Below are 27,298 nucleotides of genomic sequence, written 5' to 3'. Positions count from 1 at the left end.
GTGCTGCATCCAGAGCCATTTTGCGTTAGGCTGAAGAAACACAGTCTCTCAGCGCATTCCCACATCAATTAACCCCTCCCTCAGCTTCCTGACGCACCACTGCGTACCAGGCCCTGCAAAACCAGACTCCTTCAGTCTGATGGTCTTGCCAGGGGGGGCTCCACCTGCATTGATGTTGCTGAGCAAGGGAGAGGCTGAGAGCCTATAGGAAAAGATATAACAACCGGGTGAGGAAGAAGACAGCGGATGATAGCAGACTTGATGGAATAGCCCACTGCTGTCCGCAATCTCAAAAGGATATTGTCATCAGGAATCAGTATGTGAGATCTTGATTATTGTTTGTGTGATTTATGTGTTTTTAAACCATTTTTTTTCATGTCTCTTATGAGAATAAGGAGGGTGGTGCACTGCTCCCCTGTAGTCCTGTTCCGAAAGCCACAAAGAGGCTGTTGAAAAAGAAAAGAGTAAGACAAAAAATGGAAAAGATCTTTAAGGAGATGTTTATATGTATATATATATATATATATATATATATATATATATATATATATATATATATATATATATATATATATATTAGACTGTCCTATATATAATGTATACTTGTTTATTTAATTTTGATTGTGTACTATCATACTATTTTTGGACTTATGTAGCCTAACTATAAATGCATTTATTATTATTAATATTGGATATCAATACACATTTAATGTAAACTTGCTTTATTCAGTATTCAGTCATTTACATGCATTGTCAGTCCTGAGACTAGCCATGGTGCTGAAGGATGCTGTTTACGTGTGCAGGGTGAGGCCATGTCATGAAATCTGGGCCTTTTTCATAACTGTTTATGTTTTTATTTCTAAATCCAGAAAGATTATACCTATAATTACTGAGGGAAAAGATGAATATATGTAGCATTTTTTTTTAATTAGATGCGTTAGGGAGGGTGAATAGTGCGCACTAATATTTGCGGACCAGGAAACGATTTATTATTTTGCTAATATTAGAAATTCGGAATTAAATTCTGTATATTTGCCTGTATTCTGCGCTGTACTAAAGATTCTGACAAAATATTGCCATAGTAACAGACGCGTCACACTTTACCACCTCAAGTCTACATCGACGCGATGCGCTGAAACGCGTTGAAAATCGCAGTTATACAATGTAAACTGGATGAACGCGATGTCGATTATAATCGTGTAGATAATTTTGTTGATTAATTTGGGAGCGATCTTGTATGTCGCGTCGCTAGCAGTGTATATTGGGTGTTGCAGCTCAGCATCTACGCAGACGCAGCTCTAAATATAAACAGATGGGGAACATGTTTATATATGATATGATAACCTTGTTTTGCATATCTGGTTAGCTTAATGAGCTTTAAAACGGCTTCATTGCGTTTGTTTTGCCGGCTGGACTGATGCTGACGCAAATGCGCGTCCGTCGCAGCTGCTTCATGACTGTATGAGGACGCTCAGAGCAGCCATTTCCACTAGACTCTGAGGGTTAGATGTGATACATACATTTGCTCCGTGTTGTGTACAAACATACCTATGATTTTCTGCTCGAAGGATGGCACTTAGCCCAGTCTTTTTTTCTTTCTTTCTTTCTTTTTTTTTTTTGATAGAGATCTGTCCAAATTCATCCACAGCTTGTTATTAATAACCACAATCTATTTTTAATTCTGAATATTTCACAATGGGTGGGTATCCCACATTAAGTTGCCAGTAAAATTAAGGGGGAAATAATCTAAGTATAAATGAATAGGATCATTTTCAATATTAAATGTTGCAATAAATAACCTACTGTATGCATGTTCTGTTTTTTTCCAAATTATTTCTAAATCATTTTTAGATGATTTACCTTAAGTAAATTTGTTGATATGCTTTTTAGAAAAGAAAAAACTAGGAAAGTTTTTCTAATCCATCATCATGATTAAAACCATGAATTTGCACGATATTTTGCAGTATCAAGGAACTGACATAAAACCTGACCCACTTCCATTTCTTTTTTTTTTCTTTTAAATGAATTACTATATCCACAGTTGGACAGTTATTAAATGTGTTATGTTGGAAGTCATAATCTTTTGTTCAGAGTTGTTGAAATGAAATGCCACTGACCCAGAGTTTATTTTTAAGATGTTGTTATGATAATTGCGTTATCAATAAAATAAAATATAAATATTTATAAATAATCACAATCAGTGTATGGTTATAACCCATATAATGAAACATTATTTATTACAAAGAATCCCAGGGGCCATGAGAACGTGAATTTACTTATTAATTTATTAATGAAATTATATCGCTTTGTTGTAATCTGTGATATGGATTTAGTAAGTATATTGCGAACAAGAAAATCTGTAATTTTTAATTGTTGCAGTGTTTCCAACAGTTTTCTGATATTGTGCCTGGTTTTGAATCGGTTATCAGAGCTCTTCATTTGGTATGAAGATATCTACGATACGAGTAGCTGTACTGTGTCTGCATGCCTTGAATTGGTCTGAATTTTGCCGTCTGGCTGACCTTGCTCTTGGATTCTGATTTGAACAAGCTGTTTGTTTGTTCTTTTAATAAATCTGCACATATGATCCTAAACCCATTTGTCAGTCTGTTTCACTACATATAGTTTTACAAGTTCACATAGCTATATCTGATGTACAGTAATTTACTGAATGTGATAAAAGTCCTGATGAGTCATGTTCTGGATCTCAGAGTACTCCATTACCTAAATTAGAGTATCAGTGGTGTAACTTAGCCAGTACAATCACCTGAACAGATTTATGGGGATTTTCTTTAATTATCTCTTGAAGTGAATTGCTAAGGTACTAAATCTAAAGAGTAGGCCTTAACATTAATTTCTAGTCTTGTTTTGCAAAAGAAGAGTTGATTGTTGACGAAACATGTTTTTTGTTATTCTAATTGCCTAATTGTATATTTACTGTACTCTTAATTCTATAGTGAAGTAAAAGAACACATTCTTTTGATATTCTAGCACATATAGTGGCATGTCTGCATTTCTTTCTACAGGTGGCAGGTGGCCTCTGATTCCTGGCTGGGCTTCGTCCCATCAGATCCTGTGCAGTAGCAGAGCTCCAGCACTCAGACACCATGGCAGGTGCCTCGGTGAAAGTAGCCGTGAGGGTCCGTCCCTTCAATTCACGAGAGATTGGAAAAGAGAGCAAGTGTATCATCCAAATGTCAGGCAACACTACCAGTGAGTGTTCTTTCCAAACACGTATTTTCACTTGCTGTCAGTGGTTATTTGAACTCATCTGAGTAAAAGATGATTGTCACTGTGCTGTAGGAATGATTTATGACTGTAATGAAATATTTATTCATGGTCATAAATATGCACTCATCAGCACCCCCATTAGAGAGAATATTAGTGCATCTCTAGGCTTGCAGGTTTGAAAATGTCAAAAGGGTCATGCTTTAGTTTTCGGTAAATGTTTTTAATTGGTGAGGTGTGCAACCTGTCACCACGTGACTGTTTGTTGGCTTCAGCTATACTGTACATTGGTTCCCAATTATTATTTTTTTTTCAGAAGTCAAAAAATAGTGTGCTATATAGTTGCATTTATCTATGAGAAACATATTTTTTAAGTTTCGCTTAGAGATGCAGACTGGTTCATCTGACAATTGTTTCTCACTATTATGCATGAAAAATAGCAAAATAATTTCATTGTCACAACAACATTTTTATAATAAATATATTTCAATAAAAACAATGGGAAAACATGGACAATAAAAATATTTATCACTGGCAAATGTTAATTTCACGCGCCTTTAGCAAAAGACTTGGACATGTTCAGAAGCAAGGTCCATTTCATGCCAAGAATTTCAAGGCCCCATTTTTAGAGCAGCTTCAAAAACTGCCCTGTTGTTCTGCCTGCAGCATGAGTGCATGGGAAAACAGAGTCAGCTGATGCAGAGTGTGAGGTCAGACACACTGCACGGCTTTGTGCTGGTGAAAGGATGCAGGGAGGTTCATGACCTCATTCCCAGAACCCCAGGGATGGCATGATTCATGCTTCCTTAGACTCCTCTGTCCTGAAACATGCCTACATATATGACCTTATGGTATATTGACAGTGCAGAAAATGCTGTTATGATGACTATTGAGATTATATTTTTGTATTTTTTTGAACATGGCTTTTGTGGATAAATAAACAGCATTCAGGTCTTCATTTAATTCATATAAATGGTATACAAATAGTAATTATAATTAAATATAATTAATTTGTTTATTTAGAGTATAGACTGCTAGAGTATGACTGTTTTTTTAAAGACTTCTCTTATGATGAAAAATACAGTAATACTATAATATTGTGAGATAGTTTTGAACAGTTATAAATACATACAGTAAATAGTGAAGTTCCTCTGTATTCATCATGAAATCATCTTTTTCCAGACTTCAGGTCTGAGCGTGTTTGAAATTAAATGATGAGTCTAGAAAATAGTTTTAGTTAGTTTGTTGTTTTCTACATTATGTTGTAGATTTATTCTTATTGACATGTTCTCTTTGTTGTCTAGCAATTATAAACCCAAAACTGCCAAAGGAGAGCAAGAGCTTCAACTTTGACTATTCGTATTGGTCACATACAACGGTGAGTTTCTTGATATTAACTGGTGAATCTGCCTCTTATACAACTCCCTGCTGCTATTTTTAATTCTTCTGTGATCATGATTTCTGTTATTGAGACATTTATGATTATTTATTTTTGTGCTTTGTGCATTTCTATCTTCAACAGCCAGAAGATGTGAATTATGCATGCCAAAAGCAGGTTTATAAAGACATAGGGGAGGAAATGCTTCTGCATGCTTTCGAGGGATATAACGTCTGTATCTTTGCCTATGGGCAAACCGGGGCAGGAAAGTCATACACCATGATGGGCAAGCAAGAGAAAGACCAAGAAGGCATCATCCCATTGGTAGTACACTATAATACCATCTGTAATTGACATTATCGCTGTCTTTGATATTGTAGCAAATACTGTAGCTTAGCTGCTGCCGGGTTTGAACTAACACATTCATAATGCTGAATCTATCTGTGACAGCTGTGTGAGGACCTGTTTACCAAGATCAGTGACAATAATGACAACAGCATGTCATACTCAGTTGAGGTAAGAGCAGCACCTGCATCATAAATTGCATTCTTACCATAGAATCATTATAGCGAGTGAATTTTTTTTTTTTTTTTTTTCAGGTCAGTTACATGGAGATCTACTGTGAGCGTGTGCGGGACCTTCTGAACCCAAAGAACAAAGGTAATCTGCGTGTGCGAGAGCATCCTTTGATGGGACCGTATGTGGAGGACCTATCAAAACTGGCCGTTACTTCCTACAGTGACATACAGGACCTGATGGACTCTGGAAACAAAGCAAGGTGACACAAATTTATGAGTATAGATTACACTACCATTTCAAAAGATTTTTTAAAATGTTTAGAACGTCTCTTATGCTTATCTATGCTACGTATATTTGATCAAACTAGGAACTACAATGTTGTTTATAGAATTCTTTGATGAATAGAAAGGTCAAAAGAACAGCATTTATTTGAAACACAAAAATCTTTTAAAACAATAAACAACAAAAAATTACACTTAAAAAAAATAAAATGTCCCAAAAAAAATAAATAATTTAATTAATAAAAGAAAAATCCTACTGACCCCAAACTTTTGAACAATAGTGTATGTATCTATGCACATCATTTTGAGTGATTGGAAATTGGGGGAAATTTGTAGTCATCTAAAATGAAGCATAAATTCTTACTTTTTGAGTAAGATAATGTATTCATGTATGTAACTGAAATCCAGTTATTCACCACTGCAACGCTTTTCCGTTATCAGGACTGTGGCTGCCACCAATATGAATGAGACCAGCAGCCGCTCCCATGCTGTGTTCAACATCATCTTCACACAGAAACGACATGATAGTGACACAGAAAACACATCTGAAAAGGTACCGCATCCTCTCCTTCAGCCTTTCTCACCAGGTGTCCACATATTATGGCATAATAATGTGACTAAGGTAAATAGACTAGAATGCAAAAGTAGGTGATACTCTGCATTTCGAACATCACTGATGGATGTTGGCAGTTTGAGGCTGAAGTTGCTGGTTTGTGCATTAGAGCGCTCTACCGTTCTTAGACAAAACATTTCCATTTGCAAACAGGTCAGCAAAATCAGCTTGGTAGACTTGGCAGGGAGTGAGAGGGCTGATTCTACTGGAGCTAAAGGCACTAGACTCAAGGTGGGTCACTTTGAGTTCAGCAGAGTTTCATGACAATTTGTCGTTTCAGATTAATGCACCATATAAATGTGTGTACTTTGTAATTTTTCTAGGAGGGAGCCAATATCAACAAATCTTTAACAACACTAGGCAAAGTTATCTCGGCTCTGGCTGAAGTGGTAAGACTTCTCTTTATTTACATATAAAAGTATTTAAAAGAAAAGTAAAAAAAATGGTAAACATTTTTTTTAAAAAATTGTTTTGCAGGACTCTGCACCAAACAAGGTAAGGATCAGTTAAATTTTTCTTTAATTATCAAGCATTTATAGCTTTGACAATTGACACATTCTCCCTACAGAACAAGAAGAAGAAGAAAGTGGAGAGCTTTATTCCATACAGAGATTCAGTTCTGACATGGCTGCTGAGGGAAAACCTCGGTATGAGGCTTTATGCACCATGCAAATACAGTACCTTCTTAAAAATAATCATTGCTCTCCATCACATAAAGCTTTGCATATTGCAGTCAATGTGGTCAGTTTAACTGTGGTATGGTCCCAATACATTAAAAAGATTCCTGAAGGTTACAATGTTTTTTATTTATCAGGAGGAAACTCGCGCACTGCTATGGTAGCAGCTCTAAGCCCTGCTGACATTAACTATGATGAGACGCTCAGCACGCTCAGGTAAGAACCACCTATTGCTATAAAGGCATTGGTGTATTTTAGACTAATAACCTAGAGTCATGTAACACTAAAAACTGTTTCTGTATATTAATGGCTATGCATTAGCTGTGAAGAATTTATCTATGTCATTAGATGTTATTAGCCTCAGCAGGTAATGTTCTGTATGCTGAATTATTTGGCACATTCTGAAACAGTTTTGGATAGTTAATAGCAATATCACTGTCACAGGTACGCTGACCGAGCCAAGCAGATCCGCTGCAACGCCGTCATCAATGAAGACCCCAATAACCGCCTGGTGCGTGAGCTGAAGGAAGAGGTGGCACGTCTGAAGGATCTGCTCTATGCTCAGGGTCTTGGAGACATCATTGAGAGTGAGTCACCGGATACTCTTCAAACTGAGCAGCTACAACGTTTCACTCTACTTAAAATGACAGATTTCCTCTCAAAGGATTGAAGGATTTGTCTTCTCTCTCTGTTTTTCTCAGCATATCGGGTACAGGCTCCTGGGATAGCTGCCCTCAAATGTGTGTATTTTGGCACCCTAAAGGCTTCACAGCTTATGATAAACCAGGGGTCGGCAACCTTCCTTTTTTAACATGAAATGTAGTTTTTTTTTATTTACAGTATATTACAAATCTGTTCATAGCAGATTTATACTGGTAATAAAACCTAAAAATTAAAAAGCAGTGCCAAAGTGCGTCAGCACTGTGATCAGGACTGTGTAACTCAAAGGACAGATATTTATTTGGGTGTCTCACTATTGCATTGGATCAGTTTTTGGTTTGCTCTGTGCTGTCTGATACATCATGATTTTTCTTATTCATTAATCTTTAATTGGAATCGTTCACGTCACATAACATTTACTCTCCAGAGCATATTTTTACTCTCATTTGCTTGATGAGTGTTAATTTTGCAATCTGACCTCAACATGTTATAATAAATAGTTAAAGAATATTATAATCATACAGAAAATCCTCTGTCCTTTTTATGTGTGCCAGTATTGACCCTTTCTAATGTTGCCGACCCCTGCGATGGCCAAAGCAGGAATCTCTGGACCACCAAAGTCCAAGCTGTGCAGTTTCAACTAATCAGTTTAAATAAAACTAATTAGTCTGACAGACAACACAATTATTGGACACCGCTGCTCTGATGGTCCAAAGGCACTCTAGAGGTTTTGCTTGGGATTTGGCTCTATGTGAAGCACAGGCATGTGGTCATCTATGCGGTCTGTGTAGTCACAGATCAGTATTACTTTGAGTGTTCAGTTCATCTCCATGCTCATTTATCTCAAGCATGGTTCAATGAATTTGAGGCATGAGGGAAAATACACAAATAATAATTTTTGATGTTCTGATTTAATTGAAAAATAAAAACACACAACAGTGTCTGAAGTCCTCAAATTGATGCCATCTGCCCTGCGCCCTGCAGCTTTATAACCTTTTTATTAGCTTTCAGCTTTATGTTTGACACTTTCTACTCTTCCTCCTTCCCCTTCTTTTCTGTTTCCATGGTTTTCCTGTTCTCTCTTACCACAACTTTATCCTTTGACTCTCCAACATGTTCTCACGTGTTGCCCAGACTTGTCCAGTTACAAGACTAATCTCAATAGCATCCAGGCTGTCAATCAAAGGGGTGATTTCTCCACAGTGACCAATGCCATGACCGGGATGAGTCCCTCACCCTCCCTCTCTGCCCTGTCCAGCCGAGCTGGCTCCATCAGCAGCCTGCATGACCGGATCATGTTCAGCCCGGGAAGTGAGGAAGCCATTGAGAGGCTGAAGGTGAGACAGAGGCTGATGGGATGGCTGGATATTCTGTTTGATAAATTAATAAGGGGCAGTGCTGATTGTCTTAATTTCCGATCTCTTTTCCAACTAGGAAACTGAGAAGATAATCGCAGAACTCAATGAAACTTGGGAAGAGAAGCTTCGCCGGACCGAGGCAATTAGAATGGAAAGGTTGGAGACCCCTGAGAGGGATTTTATCTTGAAATGTGTCTGAAATTCAAGTTTTGTAAAAAATAAATAAGTAAAAATCTTCTGTTTTCATCAGGGAGGCACTTTTGGCTGAAATGGGTGTGGCGATGAGGGAAGATGGAGGAACCGTTGGAGTCTTTTCACCAAAGAAGGTTAGAAGATCAGATATGTTTTCTAAAAGGAAGCTATCTAATTCCAATGATCCAATCAGCACTTCCTTGTGATTTGACTTTCAGACACCTCACCTGGTCAACCTCAATGAAGATCCACTGATGTCTGAATGCTTGTTGTACTACATTAAAGATGGAATCACCAAGTAAGAATGTTGTTTATTTACACCCAGTATTTTCAGTAATGGACCACTGGGGGTCCACAAAGACATTGCAGGGTGTGTGTTAGTTAACATGAATTAACAATGAACAGTACTTTGCATTAAAGACTACAGCATTTATTAATGTTGATCTCAACATTTTCTAATAGATTTTAAGATCAAAAGGTTTTTCTTGTTAACAATAGTTATGCACTGTGAACTTATTTTAAAGTGTTACACATTTTTAATATTTAAAAATTAAACATTTCTAACTATATGACTAACCATTAACTAATGATCCAACTAATAAACAAAAACTTTTTAACTAATGTTAAAAATAATACACAAAAAAAGTGTTATAATATTAGCTAATAATAATATTGGCTAAAAAAATCATTACATTTTTTGTTAAAGTTTTCTTATTTTTTCCCCTTTATTCTGACATGTGGCCTCCATGTTTTCCTGCAGGGTTGGCCGGGAGGATGCCAGCAGTCGGCAGGATATTGTCTTGAGCGGGCACTTCATTAAAGACGAACACTGTATCTTTACAAGTAGCACAAATGCCTCAGGAGAGGGTACGGTGGTCCTGGAGCCCTGTGAGGGAGCAGAGACTTACGTTAACGGGAAGGGAGTGACAGAGCCCACTGTTCTCAGATCAGGTAACTTCTTCAGTTTCTAGGCACAAACATGGCCAGTCTTTTTTTTTTTTTGGTGCCTGTAAGATGTCTTGACCCTGTCTGTTATGTTATCTATCTTAGGTAACCGTATCATTATGGGCAAGAGCCACGTGTTCCGTTTCAATGACCCTGAGCAAGCACGGCAAGAGAGGGAGAGAACCCCATGTGCAGACACACCTGTGGAGCCAGTGGACTGGGCCTTTGCCCAGAGAGAACTACTGGAAAAACAAGGCATTGATATGAAACAAGAGATGGAGCAAAGGTACATATATCTCATAGCAAATCTAGATAGGTGGAGCTGGAGGAGGTGGAGGGTTTCAGCTCTGATAACATGCTCCAGGACCACCTACAGTGAACCCTGCACCAGACTATTTAAATGTTGAGCAAGATAGAGTTTCATGACTGATCTAGATATTTAAAGCACTCTGGGAACCAGATCAACTGGCTAAAACCAGCAAATCAACCAGCTTATGATTAGTATCAGGTACAATATCTAGTTTTTGCGGCTTTACTCTGATGCCCACATCATTTACAGGTTACAGGAGCTGGAGGAACAGTACCGCAAGGAGAGAGAAGAAGCAAGCAATCTTCTGGAACAGCAGAGACTAGTAAGTCATTTAAGACTAGTAGGAGCTTAATTTGTCCTTGAGAGGTAGAAACTGGAAGACGCTGGCAATAAAATCCAAATTTAACATTGATTTTTCATTTAGGACTATGAGAGTAAGCTGGAAGCTCTTCAGAGGCAGGTCAACTCAAGATATTACCCAGAAACCACAGAGGAAGAGGAGGAACCTGAAGAGGAAGGTGGGTAATGCAGTTTAAACCACATAGGTACTGTATGATCTGAACCATATCATATGCATAATCAAATTAACATATGATTTCATTTTCTAAAAACATGTGTTGTAAGTGCTTAGTTGTTTCTGAGACATCTCATTTGAAATGGGTTCATATTTTGGTCCTGTAGTGCCGTGGACAAAGCGAGAGACAGAACTGGCCCTCTGGGCTTTCCGGAAATGGAGATTCTATCAGTTCACATCTCTCAGAGACTTGCTCTGGGGAAATGCAGTTTTCCTCAAGGAGGCTAATGCCATTAGTGTGGAGTTAAAGAAAAAGGTACACTGAAATCATTTTAGGTCAGCTTAATGAAAAAAAAAGTTATTTTTAGATAAGTTACACTCTCAAAAATGAGTATAAATGGATAAAAATCTATAAATTGTTCCCTTTTTTCTTTGCAGGTTCAGTTTCAGTTTGTACTACTCACGGACACACTGTACTCCCCGCTGCCCCCTGACCTCTTGCCCCCCAGCATAGCCCAAGATAGGGAGAAAAGGCTGTTCCCTCGCACCATCGTAGCAGTAGAGGTTCAGGACCAGAAAAATGGTGCCACACACTACTGGACACTGGACAAACTCAGGTACAGTGAGATTAAACATACACAATATGCACATAATGCCCACAAGATGAGTCTAGCTCTGTAGTTATTCATGACAAGTTATAGCTTAGCTATTTTCAAAATTGTGTTACTTTTCCGGTAATACGCTTCATTTTTTACACCAGAAATGATGTAACATGAAAAAATGCTGCATCAATGTCATATGAATGTCTGTCACATATGTTGCATTAGGAAGTCTGATCAATTTTTGTGAATTGTTAGGTCAGAAAGTTAATGTAAATAAATGATTCACCAACCAATTCAACCCAACATAATTTTGCCATTTAAATGATATATCTAATTGCTAAAAAGAGATTGTCCTATTAAAAATCTTGCTTACATACATTTTGTTTGTAGCTACTGTAGTAGTGTCTAATTAATTTTTTAACTGAGTAGCTTGAATGTAGTTGAACTTTTAAATTATGATAAGCATGTAGCTTGTTTACATTTTTAACACTAATTTCAAACTAAAAAGGGTTTGATTCTGGTACTATAAAATGAACAAGATCATATTTTCTACTCTATCAATGCTTAAATAGACTTAAATTGATGTCACAGTCATGACTGTTTGTTATTGCTAATCAGAGGCAGGTGGTATTACTGGAGATAGTTCATTATTATTCTAAAGAGACAAAAATTTGGATGCACTATGTGTAGAATGAATCATTAATATTTATTTTCTATTCCTAGAAGACAAATATTGTACATTTTACATGCATGTAGCTGTTCATTTCACACTTTAGGAGTAGACCAGAATGTTGATGATCTCAATGCTAATAGGCTAAAGGTAATGGGGTTTAATAAATGTTAGCCGCCTTTTCCTTTTTGGTTTTTGCTTAAAAAGTGAGCATATAAATGAAACATTTCAGAGTATGTTTTGCTGATGCATTACTGTTGTCTCAGCAGACAAAGACTGGATTTGATGAGAGAAATGTATGACCGAGCAGCAGAGGTGCCCAGTACTGCAGTCGAGGACTGTGATCATATGATGTCCGGCGGTGACCCCTTCTATGACCGCTTTCCATGGTTCCGTCTGGTTGGTCGGTAAGTAATTGATCAGTCAAATTTGTATGCTTTAAAGTGCTCAGTGATTGCTGGTATTCCCACTGTACATGACTGGAAACAGCGTGTTTGGTGTTGTACTAACCCAGTTCCCGTGTTTTCGGCTGCACCAGCACTCCCATTCTCAACACGTGCATGAGCAAGCGCATGAGTGACCTTACCCTCTCCCCCACCCTCTCCGACCCTGACTCTGACATAACCGAGCTCGCTGATGAGCGGCATTATGGGAAAGTCGAGGTGGAGGAGGAGGAGTTGGATGACCTGGATGATGAAATCTTTATGGAGGACCCTGGCTCAGAGCTTGGGAGAGAGGAGGAGGATGGTGTGGGGGAGCACTGCCCAGGTGTCAGCGATGGCCAGGACCCCTTTTACGACCGCTGGCCTCTGTTCAGTTTAGTGGGAAGGTTGGTGAGGTTTCAGGAGCATGCTGTCAGAGGAAACTAGCTCTTTCACACTGAGACACAGACAAAAGGGTCTGTTACTAGAACTTCCTAACAGGGCACCAAATAAATGAACATCACAGACAGGCGAGAGAAAATCTTTTGCAAAGATAAAGATAATTTTGGTCAGTTCCTAAATGTATTCTCATGTTTTCAGGTAAAACAGGTAAAAATGAATTTCTTGCTAAACAAACATTACTGCCATATTTTTTTTCTTCTAGTGTTCTACTTTATACAGTCATTCTCTTGGATGGCATTTATTATTATTAATTAGAAAAAGAGTTATTGGGATCTTAGTTTTTTTTAAATAATTTTTATGCTATTTTATTATGTCAATGTAAATACAGTTAAATAAAATATAATACATTTAGTACATTTATTACAATAATAATAATAATAATAAATTATTAGTATTGAATTTTAACAATAAATAAATTTTGAAGCTGTTCTGTTATGTTAACACATACAATAAAATACAATACATTTGATAATAATAATAATAATAATTAGAATTTTAGTAAACAAACAAACAAACAAATAAATAAAAATGTTGATGCTATTCCATTTTTGTCAATGTAAATACAGTATAATAAAGTATATAGTACATGTATTAATAATAACAACTACAACAACAACACAAATTTAGATTTTAATTATAAATACATAGATGAATAAAGAATGATGCTATCCTAATATGTCAATGTAAATGTATATTTCTTTATGGTCTGTCTTACAAGATTTGACTTTGAAAATGTGAAACTCTTCACCTGATCTGGAGGCAGTTAATGCCTCTTTCTGCATGCTTTAGATGCGTTTTACCTCTAAGACAACAAAGCTTTTACCTTTATTCTTATGCATTGATAATCGTATATTGTTGCATACAGTGTTGAAATGAACCATTTCAGTGGTATCTGAGGTTTTCAGTAACTGAAGGAGAGGAAGCTGAACAAAATGAATAGCAATGTCAAGATGCTGACTGTGAAACACAGTAAACCACTGGTGACAGATTCCTAATGGATGTTTATTTATACATACTGTAAGCTAGCTTTAGGCATTTGGAGGCATTTGAACATGTGGTTCTACAGGACAAATTAATAGTGTTGTGAATGCCAGTCACGTCAATTCTGCCGTTTTGAAAGATACAGCATTGTATGGCAACATAATACATTTTTGTCTACTCTTTTCTAAAGTGAAATTAGCATCCTCTGAGAATTCCATTGTTTCTGTGATCGGTATAAATCAGCTGATTGTTTTGTCTGAAAAGCTGCAGCGCTCAAGATGAAAGAGCTGGTTTCGACTACAGCAGTCTCAATCAGGCATGCCAGAGCTAAAATTTGTATCACAGTTTTGGATTGGCACTCACACTCTCACTTCCCTGCGCACATGCAATATGCAAGATTTGTGACGTGTGTTGACTTTGATTTCTCTTTTAAGTTGATGGAGGTTAAATTCATGTATGTTAATGTCATTTCAATTTTTTGCTTTCCAGTTTGCATCTGGCCCAACAAGCCAGATTTGGAGTTTATTTTCTCACTAAACATTTTGTTTATCTGAGCATGCTGTATTTGCGCCTCACCAATCTTGTCGAAAGCTCCTCCCCTCTGGCCATACCTCCTGCCACTCTTGAACCCTGCCTGCAACAAATTGGGATCAAGAGGGCAGATTTGAGTTGAATGAATGAATTTGTACAAATCTGTCACCAAACTTAACTGCATTATTCAATGTCTTGTTTAGTTCACGGATTTCATAGACACATAATTGTGACATGGAATTATTATTAAACCTTCAATCAGTTACTGAAAAAGTTACTAAAATCAGATTTATGACAGTGCCTTTCCATATCTTCGCCTATGTTTATGACTTGACAATTAGAGCAGTTAGTCAAAATTTATAGTTTAAAGTAGCTTGAGGTGCAGTTCTCCTCTATATGCATGTTCTCGAAACACGTTCACCAACCCCCACAGAGACCAAAACCCTTGCTATCAACACTTTCTGTATCATTTTATGAGAATGGAAGCTCTAATAGAGTATTCACAGATGAACCACAGACTTTTTGGCTTTCGTTGGAGCAGCTTCTTGTTTGGTTGCTTTTTTTGTGTATGATGTTGTGTTGTCTAGTGGCAGTGTGGCTGCATTGATCTTCACTGACATTTTTCCCATTTAAACTTCTTTTTCCAATCATGTTAACTCTTTTTCTTCTTTTTTTTTACCCCATCAACTGTCTCAAATCCCTCTTCTTTCTTTGGCTGTCCTCCTTTTCCACATCATCCTCTCCTTCTTCTCCCATAGGGCATTTGTGTATCTGAGTAATCTGCTGTACCCTGTGCCATTAGTGCACCGTGTGGCCATTGTGAGTGAGAAAGGCGAGGTCAAGGGGTTCCTCCGTGTGGCAGTACAAGCCATATCAGGTAAGTTCATCTTCATGATGCTTTCACAAACCTATTTTGAGCAGATTCCAATTATAAATTTAACTGAAGTATTGTTTGACTTTTTTTAATAACAGTATAGGCGTACCACAAGGCTCAGTATTCATACAAATTATGTTTTCATATTTCATTGGTAAATTCTTTTGTTTTTTTATGAATGAAATATGTACGTTTGTATGTATGTATGTATTTATTTATTTACTTCTTTCCTCTGAACATATTCAGAATTGTTTTGTGTATGCAAGCATAAATAGGATTAAATATTAAATTGTTGCCATAATCTTTAATTTCTTGTAACAGCTGATGAAGAGGCTCCTGATTATGGCTCAGGTGTGAGACAATCAGGAACTGCCAAGATCTCATTTGAGGATCAACAGTTTGAGAAGGTTGGTTGTGTTACTCATTTAATGTAACTGATTCTGTTTTCTCTTGGCAAATTAATTCTCACAGTTATTATCTCTGAAGTGGAGTTTGGCTTTGGATTTTTAGGTATTAAATTGTTTTCATAGAAGTTGAGACACCATCAAGAATTGTTTTTCTCTCTGCTTAGTTCCATACAGAATCATGCACTGGTGGGATGTCTCATACAAATACATCTCAAGAGGAGCTGCGCATCGTAGAAGGAGAAGGACAAAACTCAGAGATGGGCCTCAGTGCTGATGAGGTCAACAACAACACCTGTGCAGGTAATATGTTTAAAAAATATATATATAACTGGTGGCCTCATTTATTTAATTTTAAGTGATTAATATAAAATGTGCACAATACATTATGATAAATTTATACATGCCAGAACATAAAATAATTGCACAATAATCATACTGTGATATTTTTACTGTTAAAGTAGTTGTAAATAGTAATATAAGTGACTTACACAAGATAAGAGTCAGACAGTATTTGTAATTTTAACTGTTTTCTCATGCATTGCTGCATGTAGCCTCTCCTGATGATCCTAACAGTCCTCTGAAGGGTGGTCTGGAATGTCCTCTTGAAGTGACTCAGGAAAAATCACTCCAGCACTTGAATATCGGCAGCAACTTCACCTTCAGGGTCACAGTGCTTCAGGCCTCCAGCATCTCTGCTGAGTATGCAGATATCTTCTGCCAGTTCAAGTGAGTAGATGTATCACATCCATAGATATATCAGGATTTTCCATAAAAGCAACTGTGCTTTACATCTGACAGATTTTAGGGTTTGAAAGGCAAATACTTCTGCACATCACATACAAAATTCAGACACAGTGGTTTAAACAAACACTTTTTCTACAAAACAAACAAACAAAAAAAAAAAAAACCCACGCTGCTAATTTTTAAAAAAGTTGACACTCAAAAACAATGTGCCCCCTCAGGTTGAATGACGCTTCTGCAAACACTCATCCAGCATGCTCATAAGACATCTGATGCAATCTCATCTCAGCTGTCCTGTGTCTTTTTTCAGCTTTATTCACAGGCATGACGAGGCATTTTCCACTGAGCCATTAAAGAATACAGGTCGAGGGCCTCCACTGGGATTCTACCATGTACAAAATGTAATCAACCTTTGTGTCATTTATTATTGAAGTAATTCAGCTATTTTTGAGATGTAAGAAATAAATAAATAATTTCTGCGGTTTGCTACTATTGCAGATAACCGTGGAGGTCACCAAGTCTTTTGTGGAATACATCAAGAGTCAGCCAATCGTTTTTGAGGTGTTCGGCCACTACCAGAAACAGCCTTTCCTTCCTCTCTGCAAGGACTTAATTAGGTGAGCAACTTTAGATTTTTATTATGATACTTTTTAGTCACCTAAAATGTCAAATAAAAAGTTCCCTCCCTCCCTATAGTTCCTTACGTCCAACAAGAAGGCAGTTCCCTAGAGTTATGCCTTTGTCAAAGCCAGGTAGGGTGATGTTTTGTCTCATTTCTTGACCAGTACATACAGTTCTTGTGGTCTGTTTGTGTCTGAACTCTACCTCTGTCTCTCCCCAGTGCCCGCCACTAAACTGAACACGCTGACACGCTCCACTGCTGGCCCCTGTCACTGCAAATATGACCTTATGGCATTCTTTGAAATCTGTGAGCTGGAGGCCAACGGAGAGTGAGTATCTGATAAACACATATTAGCTCCTAGTAAGTTATTCACTGAAACCTACATGTATGGTAGGTTATTCATATATAATGTAACCCTTGTATCTGTTTGTGTACTTTTTTAGCTACATCCCAGCTGTTGTTGATCACAGGGGTGGAATGCCCTGCCATGGTACATTCCTGTTGCACCAGGTAAACATGAATCCATCTTTCGGTCCCTATCAACCGCTTTAATGGTAGTACAGATGATAACAGATGGTATTTTATTTACACTTCTTTTTTAAAGTTTGTAACATTATAAATATCTTTACAGTCACCTTTGATTACTTTAATATTTCCTTGCTGAATAAAAGTATTAATTTCTCTGAAAAAAGTTTTTACAGACCCCAATGTTTTGAACAGTTTTGTAGATTGAGATAAAAATGAGGGATTTTTCATATTTTCTGCAGGGCATCCAAAGGAGAATTACAGTGACTATTGCCCATGAAACCGGCAATGATATTGAGTGGAAGGAGGTTAAAGAGCTCGTCATAGGTTAGAAAATGCTGTGCTATTTTTTCTTTTAAAAAAATGTTATCTATCACATTAAGCGCTACTGGCATAGAGGACAAATGGAAATGTTATGGTGAACATTCAGGCAGAGTTTCAGATGACTCAGCATTTCTTTTGTTCTTTTTTAGGGCGTATCCGTAACACACCCGAGGCGGATGAGACTATCATCGACCCCAACATCCTGTCCCTCAACATCCTGTCTTCAGGCTACATACGACCATCTTATGATGACAGGTACACCACTGATCCTTCCTCCAGTACCTCTCAATAACAATGCTTTTACAAGCTGTTTTTGCTATTTGCAATATGACTATTGTGTCATAATAAAATAGCAATGTTAGCAATAACAAAGTGTTTACATGAATTCTATTTATTCAAATGATTTGTATTATGTATATATGATGTATATAAAGTCAATTAATTAATGTATATTAATCAGTTACTCTAAATATGTGTGCTAATAACACTAAAACATAACTAATTCACATAGATGTATTTAAATTGAATTTTATTCTTAATATTCGAATTATTTAATGACGTAATTAAAATTAGTATGTTAACAACATTTTAATTCACTAACATGTTAATTTATTTATTGTGTCCTGTCAGAGTGTCATTGGGAATTGACCATAGGTATGTTTTTTTTCTTAAGCAAACAGAGTTTTCTATTTATTTATTGTAACCCACCTTACATTTTCAAACTTGTACAAATAAAGAAAAAATATAAGCAATGATATAATTCTCAAAGCTGTTTGTAACTTTTACAGGACATTTTACCGATTTGAGGCCGCATGGGACAGCTCCATGCACAACTCCCTCCTGCTGAACCGTGTCACTCCATACGGAGAGAAAATTTACATCACTCTTTCTGCCTATCTTGAGGTGTGGAAGACTCTTTCAAACTAAAATGATTAGATTATGACATTTAATCAATGTGGGAGATACTGGAACGAATAAAATTAAGTATCAACACAAGTAACAGTAAATTCAGACTACACAGTCAGAAGTTTAGCTCTGAATTTGATTATCTAACTTGTTGCTGTAATGTTTAGATGGAGAACTGCACTCAGCCCACTGTCATCACTAAGGACTTTTGCATGGTGTTCTACTCCAGAGATGCTAAACTTCCTGCATCTCGCTCCATTCGAAACCTTTTCAGCACTGGTGCCTTTAGGCCCTCTGAGAGGTGAGGAAAGTTTGCTGGCCTTTTTGCAGTCAAGTAAATTGATTTTGAGTTAATCAATGCACTATTTCCAAGCTTTAATGCTCAAAACCTGATATCTGAAAACAGTTTTTCATTTGGATTATCATCGTAATAGTGGAGTTAAATGGTTAATTGGTCTTTTGTGTCTCAGTAACCGTGTGACTGGAGTGTATGAATTAAGCCTCTGCCATTTGGCTGACATTGGAAGTCCTGGTAAGTTATTATGTACTAATTCAAATGTACAAATTATCTATGCACATTTATCCCAGTTTTTTTGATTCATTTTGTTGTTCTGCCATGATGGTGTAGGTATGCAAAGGAGGCGCAGACGGGTGCTGGACACCTCAGTGGCATATGTGCGCGGAGAGGAGAACCTTGCGGGTTGGAGGCCCCGGAGTGACAGCCTCATCCTGGACCACCAGTGGGAGCTGGAGAAACTTAGCCTCCTACAAGAGGTAAAATATGGTCCATCTGAATGTTTAAGGGCTTTTAATTTTGGGATTTTGTTTTCATTCAAGTAAATGACTGTGAGGTCTGTGTTTGCTTATAGGTGGAGAAGACCAGGCATTACCTTCTGCTGAGAGAGAAGCTTGAAGCATCTCTACTGCTGGGACAGGACTCTTTCTGTGGCAAAGACCTAATGGATTCACCAAAGGCCTCCAGCCCCATGATCAACCCAGTAGTCAGTTTGTGTCTGGACAGTCCCAACGAGAGGCAGAGGGACCTGGCTGCCAAGGTGAATGTCTGCTTCTTTATAATCACATAACATGACACTGATAGGCTATGCCCACCAAGTCCAGTTTGACTAAACCAAACAAAAGTAAACAACAATATAAAAAAACAAATAAACTTAAATAACAATCTTCTATTGTGTGTGTGTGTGTGTGTGTGTGTGTGTGTGTGTGTATGGATACATAATAATTATTGTTTTCAGTAAAAATATCATCCTTAAAACAAGATACTTGTTTTCAGATAATAACTTTTTAATAATTATATATACAAACAAACAAAAAGCCAATTGGGTAGGGAAATGAAAATGAATTCAGTTGTATATATAGGCCTATATATTATTTAGTCTTATTTTTTTACACAGTTGCTTCTCAAGTAGTTATAATGAATTTGCCATTTTGTACCACAAGGCTCAATATTCAGACCAATTATGTTTTCTTATTTATTTACTTACTTAAACTCCATTCAAAAACAATATTCAGATACCTCAAAGAATTGTTTGCCATACAACAATAAATAAATAAGACTGGCATTTCAACAGAAAAAAATAACAGAATCATTGCAATATATTACTTCAGATTCTGTTTGAAGTTAATAGAGACACATTTAATTTTTCAAATCACGTTGTTCATGTCCATATGTTAAAATTTGGTCCCGGTGAGATTAAGCCATACGTTTTTATTACTCTTAACTGTTCTTTTACTAAATTGAAAACCACCAATCTGAAATGCTAATGTATTTTTTTTTCTCATTTCAGTGTGTGCGACTGCTCATGCACACCTTCAACAGGCAGTACAGCCAGGTGAGCAGCAGTCTCAGTGAGAGCAAGGTGAGCCTTTATAGCCCTAGTGTCCATCCAGACCTTGCCTCATTCTCTCGCCCATGCAGACCAGATATCTCTCTCTTGCGCTCTCTCTTACTTCTTATGTCTCATTTAACAGTCTTTTTCCTTCAACCATTTAAAAAAAATTGTCTTCATTTCACTTTCACTGTCATTCACTCATTTAGAGTAGAGCAGCATGAGTAGTGTAATAGATGCTTTAAGGGTAAGCATGGCTATTTCTGGAATATGATGAATGAGACACTTTTAATGTGTTGCCAGCTTTATCATCTGGTGATGCTCTTTTTTTTAGCTGTCAGAGATGTCTGCATCACTTTTAAGAGACGGTTCTTCTTCCCTTCTGAGCACTTTGACACCCTCCTCCACCTGCCCTTCACTGGTGGATGGGCACTATGGCAGTCCTGAGCTCAGGTCAGTGTATTTTCAACACAAAACCCAGAAGTCTCTGCTAATATGATAACACTATGGCTAATACTAGTTCTCTGAGAAACAGCCTATACAGTCTCAGAACACCTCAAATACTTAACAACTAACAGAACTTTTTTGTTCTGTGTGATTTTACAGAGGCGCTGAGACAAACTCTGGTGCCTCTAGCCCTGATCTCGACCCCTTCAGCCCTATAGAGAGAAAACCCAGGAGCTGCACCTTCATCCCGAACATCCAGGAGATTCGCGTCAGGTAGCACCCCAAACAGTCTGTCTCAGAAATTTACTTCCAACTCAATTTTAACATTAAAAGTACACTAAAGATTTGTGCAGGCAGCAAAAAAATCCAACTTATTGGTGGATTTGATTGAAGCGTGTTGACAAATGTGTGAAATGATGTACACTCACATGAGAGTCATTGTTTTTACATGATGGCTGCCATGTATGAGATCACATGACAAATACTGCTTCCTTTACCCTTTTCACATTTCCTGGTTTATTAGAAGCGGAAATCATCATAGTTGTATTGAATGAAAGCTACAACAAATAGAATTCTTGCATTCCCTTTTGCTCCAAAAGCTAAAGAAGAAATCCACAATAGCATTTCTATGATTTTACAAAAGAGGAAAAAAATTGAGACAGTGATATTGTTGGTCAGAAGAGAGAAAGATGTAAAATTTGCTATTGCTACCTTAGCTGTTGTATTTGAAACACTCACAAAGTAATGTCAGCTATTTTTCTGTAATTTAATGTTAAGGTCATATAACACAAAGTATAGTATAATATATGTACATGAATAAAAAAATAAAATATAAAAACCTATAAATTTACAATGTTAATAGTGTGTGAAATATTGGACACTTTCGGTTGCAAAATTATTTGAGTGACAAATGCATGGAAATATTTGTACAATGAAACTGATAACTGAAAACCTTTACTTTTGTATAACATTGCATCCACACCACTAGGTGTCAGTATAACATTCATGACCACTGTTGAAAAACATGACCACCTTAAACCCTCAAACATCCTAATGTATCATGTTACTGATTGCCCTGTAATTAATATGGTATATATGTATTATAATTTTTCCTGACTACAGCCCTATTGTGTCAAAGAAAGGCTATCTACACTTTCTCGAGCCACACACCAGTGGCTGGGTGAAGCGTTACATTGTGGTGCGGCGGCCATATGTCTACCTGTACCGCAATGAGAGAGACTGCGTGGAGAGAGCCATCATCAACCTGTCCTCTGCTCAGGTGGAGTACAGCGAAGATCAGCAGGTCATGCTGAGGGTGAGGTCATTTATTTATACCTCATCCAATGACATTATACACATGATTACTGAGTAAAGAGATCTGCTAGCAATAGCTGATTTTGTTAACCCATGTGATGTTTGGCTTCCAGGCTCCTAACACTTTTGCAGTGTGCACTGAGCACCGGAACATTCTCCTCCAAGCAGCCAATGACAAAGAGATGCATGACTGGCTGTACGCATTCAACCCACTGCTGGCAGGAACTATCAGGTATTCAAAATAAATTCAGTGATTTAATTTCAGTGATTTAATTTCCTTTTGCACAATGTCACATAACACATAATAAAGGCTTCATTCAATAGTTGACTCTTTTTATTTTTAAGAAATACTTTAGGTCTGTGCTTCTCAACTGGTTTTGCTTTAGGACCCATATTTTAAATTGGATATTAAGTAGAAACAGGGAGAGACATAAGAAATAGTGAAAGCTTAGATTTGATTTGATTAGATTTTTTATTTTATTTGATCTGTTAAACCAGTAATTCACCGCACAAAAACTGTGGTTGCAACAAACTTGCCACTTTTTATTTTAATTTGATTTTGTTATATTTTATTTTATCACATTGCATGCAACCTGTCTGTGTTGAACACTAGTATTGATATTGTTAGCTAACATAGTTTTTGTTATAATAATTTAAATGATTTAAAAATAATTTAATTCAAATAAAGCTGAAATAAAATTAAATATAAATATTAGATAAAAAATAAAAAAGCTCAACAAAAACCATACAGAAGTTTATTTTGTTTTATTTTCATCTGTAATGTCTTTTTTTTTTACAATACATCTTTACATTTACCTATTCTTATGCATTGTATGTTTTCTAAACATAATTTTTTAAGAGGTCACTATTGTTTTAGTATGCTACAAAAAATATTTTCTACCTTGCATATTTGAATATTTGAACACCCACCATATTTTAATTTTAACCCTTTCGATGAGGGAGCTTTTATTTAGGTTATGTCACATATTTCAAATGAACTAAAATTAAAACGAAAATTGAAATGACAATAATAAAAAATAAAAGCTGATTCAAAATATGAATAAATACTATAATAGTGTATAAATAATACACAGATAACACTGTTGTGTTGGCATCTGCCTAATTCTACCAATAATTTGATCCAAAATTTTATGGAGTTAGATTGGACCAAAGGTATTCGATGTCAAAACCGTCTTTGAGCCATGTTTTGGACTGCAGCTCAGCAGTTGAGAACCACTGCCGTAATGGTCATGATCAATGATATCGCTAAATTTCTCCTAATCACTCTCTGTCCAAGGTCTAAGCTTTCCAGACGAAAATCAGGACAGATGAGGATGTGAAAGTGGCTGAAACCATAAACGGATAGCTAACAGGCCGTTATGATGTAATTAGGTCATGTGATCATAAGTGCCCTATCCCCATGTCATCACAGCTGCCTCTTGCCTGCCCTTCCCAGCATTCCCCTCTCAGTCTGTCCATGCCAACCATAGACTGTGGGCTTGGCTTCACAGAGTGTGTTTGTTTATGTGTGTGTGTCAGGCCATATTTAATGTAAATTTACAACATTGAAATATATTCAGAACTTCCCTCTAACATAGCTAAAAGCTAGAATGGCAAAACAGCATCTTAAACACGGCCCTACTCTTAGTTCATTTGTAAATTCGACTCATCGCTCTCTTTGTGTATGTGCTTTGGCAGAGTAGATGTCAAGTGCTTTTACCCGGGCTTCAGTAGCTGCCTCTTGGTTTTGATCATTCTACCATGATCATTGTGATTTTTGACGGGATGCATAGCTTATTTGGAGGTCACCTTTTATGCAGTGGTTGACAGAAGGTTGCGATAGATTTTAGACTAAAAAAGAGGTAAATGTCCATTATTTCAACAAAAATCAGCATTGGAAAAGTACAAAGTGTCTACCATACAGGTTTATTTTGTGTTTTTATTTTCAACTGTAATGTCATTTTTACATTACATCTTTATGTTTACTTATTTATTAAGCATTGTATGTTTTAGAAACATAATTTATTTAGAGTGCGCTACAAAAAAATAATTTTTCACCTTGCACTTTTAATAATGAGCTTTATTTGCCAGGTTCATTTGCACAAGAGTGCTGCTACTAAGAGAATTAGCTTCTTTAATCTTTCTTCATTTACAACTTTTCATTTTTTGCACAGAAAATTGGAGAGCCGTGACGCTAAATGACCTGTTACTGATATACTGAATGCAAATACATCAGAGCACATTAAATGAGGGAGATTTTATTTCGGTTACATCACATTTTTCGAATAATATTATGCAGGAAGTTTACGTTTAAAAATGCTGCATCTTTATTGCATAGTTCCTCATTTGTAACTGCTATGTTCAGCTCAATCCAGCCTTAAATGTTATACTGAATATCTGTATTTAAACCTCTTACATGGTGTTTCCTAGTGAAGCAGCAATAAGATCAAGTCTTGTAAGAGAAGATCCAGTTTTAGTGTTCCAAGGTATAACATAAAGTCTATAAACTCTGATGGCTTTTACAAAATGTTTGTGATCACCAATATAGTACAGATTTTTTTTTTTTTTTTTTATTAGCTCAGTTCATAATTTTTTGTGAGATGAATCAGTTATAATAAGGATATACACCTTGTTTTTGCGCCACCCTTTGCCTTGATACTATGAAGACAGTGTATACGAAGTATAAAAAAGTCATGGCAGTTACATCTTAAAGAGGTATTACCTGAGGCCATGTATGAATTCAGAAATCTCTCATTTGGTTTGGGCTCATGCTATTGGTCAGTCAGCCATTTAGCATGTTGCTCATGTTGCTGTTCTAGATATCCTGAAAGAAGATTGATGTTTTGTGCCATGGGCCAGCCAACCCAAAGAGCACAACCGTAAGCAGCAGCATCTAGTTGTGAACGTGCCTGAGAGAGTTCAGAAGTTCTGGTATTTACCTCCCAAAAAGGTTTCTTCATAAGCAGCAGTATACGTATTCCTTGATAGACTCTTACATGGACTACAGATCTGAATTATAAATTAGAGAGAGACATTTAGGTTTTGGACAATAAGTTGACATTAATACATCCCAGTGCCCTGAAGTTTTTTATCCATTCCTGTCTTTGATAATGCTATGTATATGATAGCATGCTGTACATATTTATTCAGCTTTTAAATGAAATGTATCAAATGTATCTCATTTGCCTCCATACAGTATAAGAGTAGCATTCACATGAAAATAATAGATTCGGTATACTGAATTGAAGGATTACAGTTGACTATAAGCATTGACATGGTGCCCTGAAAACAAAGCATTCAAGAGGACTTTGTCAACTTGCATATATATTGCAGATAAACAAGATTTTTAAGGTTTGTCGTTGATAATGTGTCTCTGTTTTTCTCTCTTTCACTCTCAATGGGTGTCTTTCCAAGCATCGTTTCAAATAAACATCTTTCATCCATCCAAATATTCAAAATTTAAAAAAGAAGGAAGTTAATATAAACTATGTGTACCAACTGTAATTGCTTCAATATTTCTGTTGATTTGCTCTGTATATAGACCTAAGTGTGGTCTAGCACACGGCTGTAACCACTTTATACCATAATGAATGGACTGTAGTGAACTCAGTGCTCAAGTTCTTTGAGTGTTGGACCTGTGTCTTCTAATGTCTGTGGACACTTAACACTTTGTCAGGTGTGAAATAAATGTGAAATATGCGCAGTGTTGTTCGACTCTGGACTTTTTTTTTTTTATCTAAACAGACGATGGTGGTCAAACTTTTTACTATGGCCAAAAACTGATTTATGGCCATAAGCCACAAGTAAATGCTGCATTATATCCAACGCTATTCTATTAAACTAATAAAAAAAACTAACTAACTATTCTTTACATTTAAATGCTAAAATACAACAACATTTTTAAAAATTCTTCTGCTTCCTCCTGCTTATCCGGGGCTGGGTCAAGGGGGCAGCAGTCTAAACAGAGATGCCCAGACTTCCCTCTCCCTAGACACTTCCTCCAGCTCTTCCGGGGGGGATACCGAGGCTTTCCCAGGCCAGCCATGAGACATAGTCATCTGCAAAAAGCAGAGACGAAATCATGTGTTCCCAAAACCAGACACCCACCGGCCCCTGGCTGCGCCTAGAAATCCTGTCCATAAAAATAGGACAGGTAATAAAGGGCAGCCCTGCCGGAGTCCAATATGCAACTAGTCTGACTGATACAGGGACCGGACAGCCCTTAGCAGAGGGCCCCGGACCCCATACTCCTGGGTTGAGGAGATCCTCGAAGTATTCCTTCCACCGTCTGACGATATCCCCTGTTGAGGTCAACAGCTGGCCACCTCCACTGTAAACAGTGTTGGCAGGGCACTGCTTCCCCCTCCTGAGGCGCCATACGGTTTGCCAGAATCTTTTCGAGGCCAACCGATAGTCTTTCTCCATGGCCTCACCAAACTCCTCCCAGACCTGAGTTTTTGCCTCCACAACCACCCGGGCTGCAGCCCGCTTGGCCTGACGGTACCCATCAGCTGCCTGAGGAGTCCCACAAGCCAGCCAGGCCTGGTAGGACTCCTTCTTCAGCTTGACGGCATCCCTTACTTCCGGTGTCCACCACCGGGTTCGGGGAGACCTTACAGCCACAGCTCCGAGTGGTCGCTTTGACAATGGAGGTGAAGAACATGGTCCACTCGGACTCAATGTCTCCAGCCTCCCTGGGGATCTGGTCAAAGCTCTGCCAGATGTGGGAGTTCAAGATCTCTCTGACAGGGGACAGGGGCCAAATGTTCACAACAGACCCTCATAATACGTTTGGGTCCACCGAGTCTGTCCAGCTTCCTCCATGGTTGAACATGGTGTTCGTTATGGACAAACTGTGACTTGCACAGAAGTCCAATAACAGAACACCACTCGGGTTCAGATCAGGGGGCCGTTCCTCCCAGTCACGCCCCTCCAGGTGTCACTCCCG

At 37.4% G+C, this 27,298-nt stretch overlaps 1 protein-coding gene across 14 annotated transcripts; it reads left to right on the top strand.

The window, feature by feature from the left end:
- On the top strand, window positions 1-26,058 carry LOC109064841 (kinesin-like protein KIF1A). 14 transcript variants are annotated; one of them, XM_042772264.1, is made up of 49 exons: window positions 1-316; window positions 3,027-3,213; window positions 4,533-4,606; window positions 4,751-4,930; window positions 5,057-5,122; window positions 5,206-5,384; window positions 5,848-5,959; window positions 6,173-6,250; window positions 6,343-6,408; window positions 6,497-6,514; window positions 6,588-6,666; window positions 6,834-6,912; window positions 7,141-7,283; window positions 7,398-7,436; window positions 8,491-8,693; window positions 8,791-8,870; window positions 8,965-9,040; window positions 9,125-9,204; window positions 9,667-9,857; window positions 9,957-10,137; window positions 10,411-10,483; window positions 10,586-10,679; window positions 10,843-10,991; window positions 11,114-11,292; window positions 12,217-12,354; window positions 12,486-12,776; window positions 15,102-15,220; window positions 15,539-15,624; window positions 15,789-15,924; window positions 16,176-16,350; window positions 16,676-16,766; window positions 16,864-16,982; window positions 17,062-17,117; window positions 17,207-17,315; window positions 17,431-17,497; window positions 17,755-17,839; window positions 17,986-18,091; window positions 18,467-18,490; window positions 18,625-18,739; window positions 18,910-19,043; window positions 19,213-19,274; window positions 19,371-19,516; window positions 19,612-19,797; window positions 20,548-20,619; window positions 20,924-21,042; window positions 21,196-21,309; window positions 22,159-22,351; window positions 22,464-22,582; window positions 23,648-26,058. In XM_042772264.1, exons 2-49 carry the CDS (start codon window positions 3,108-3,110, stop codon window positions 23,688-23,690), a joined length of 5,430 nt encoding a protein of 1,809 aa, XP_042628198.1. In that variant the 5' UTR covers window positions 1-316; window positions 3,027-3,107; the 3' UTR covers window positions 23,691-26,058. The 14 variants fall into 14 exon arrangements, with proteins under 14 accessions (XP_042628198.1, XP_042628190.1, XP_042628224.1 ...); XM_042772256.1 differs by having other exon boundaries at window positions 12,214-12,354; XM_042772290.1 differs by lacking the exon at window positions 7,398-7,436 and having other exon boundaries at window positions 8,560-8,693.
- The last annotated feature ends 1,240 nt before the right edge of the window (window positions 26,059-27,298 follow it).

The sequence above is a fragment of the Cyprinus carpio genome, chromosome A2 (genome assembly GCF_018340385.1).
Source record: "Cyprinus carpio isolate SPL01 chromosome A2, ASM1834038v1, whole genome shotgun sequence".
NCBI classification, from domain to species: domain Eukaryota; kingdom Metazoa; phylum Chordata; class Actinopteri; order Cypriniformes; family Cyprinidae; genus Cyprinus; species Cyprinus carpio.
Note: the sequence above shows the minus strand (reverse complement) of the source record. Positions and strands in the feature narration are given on the sequence as shown.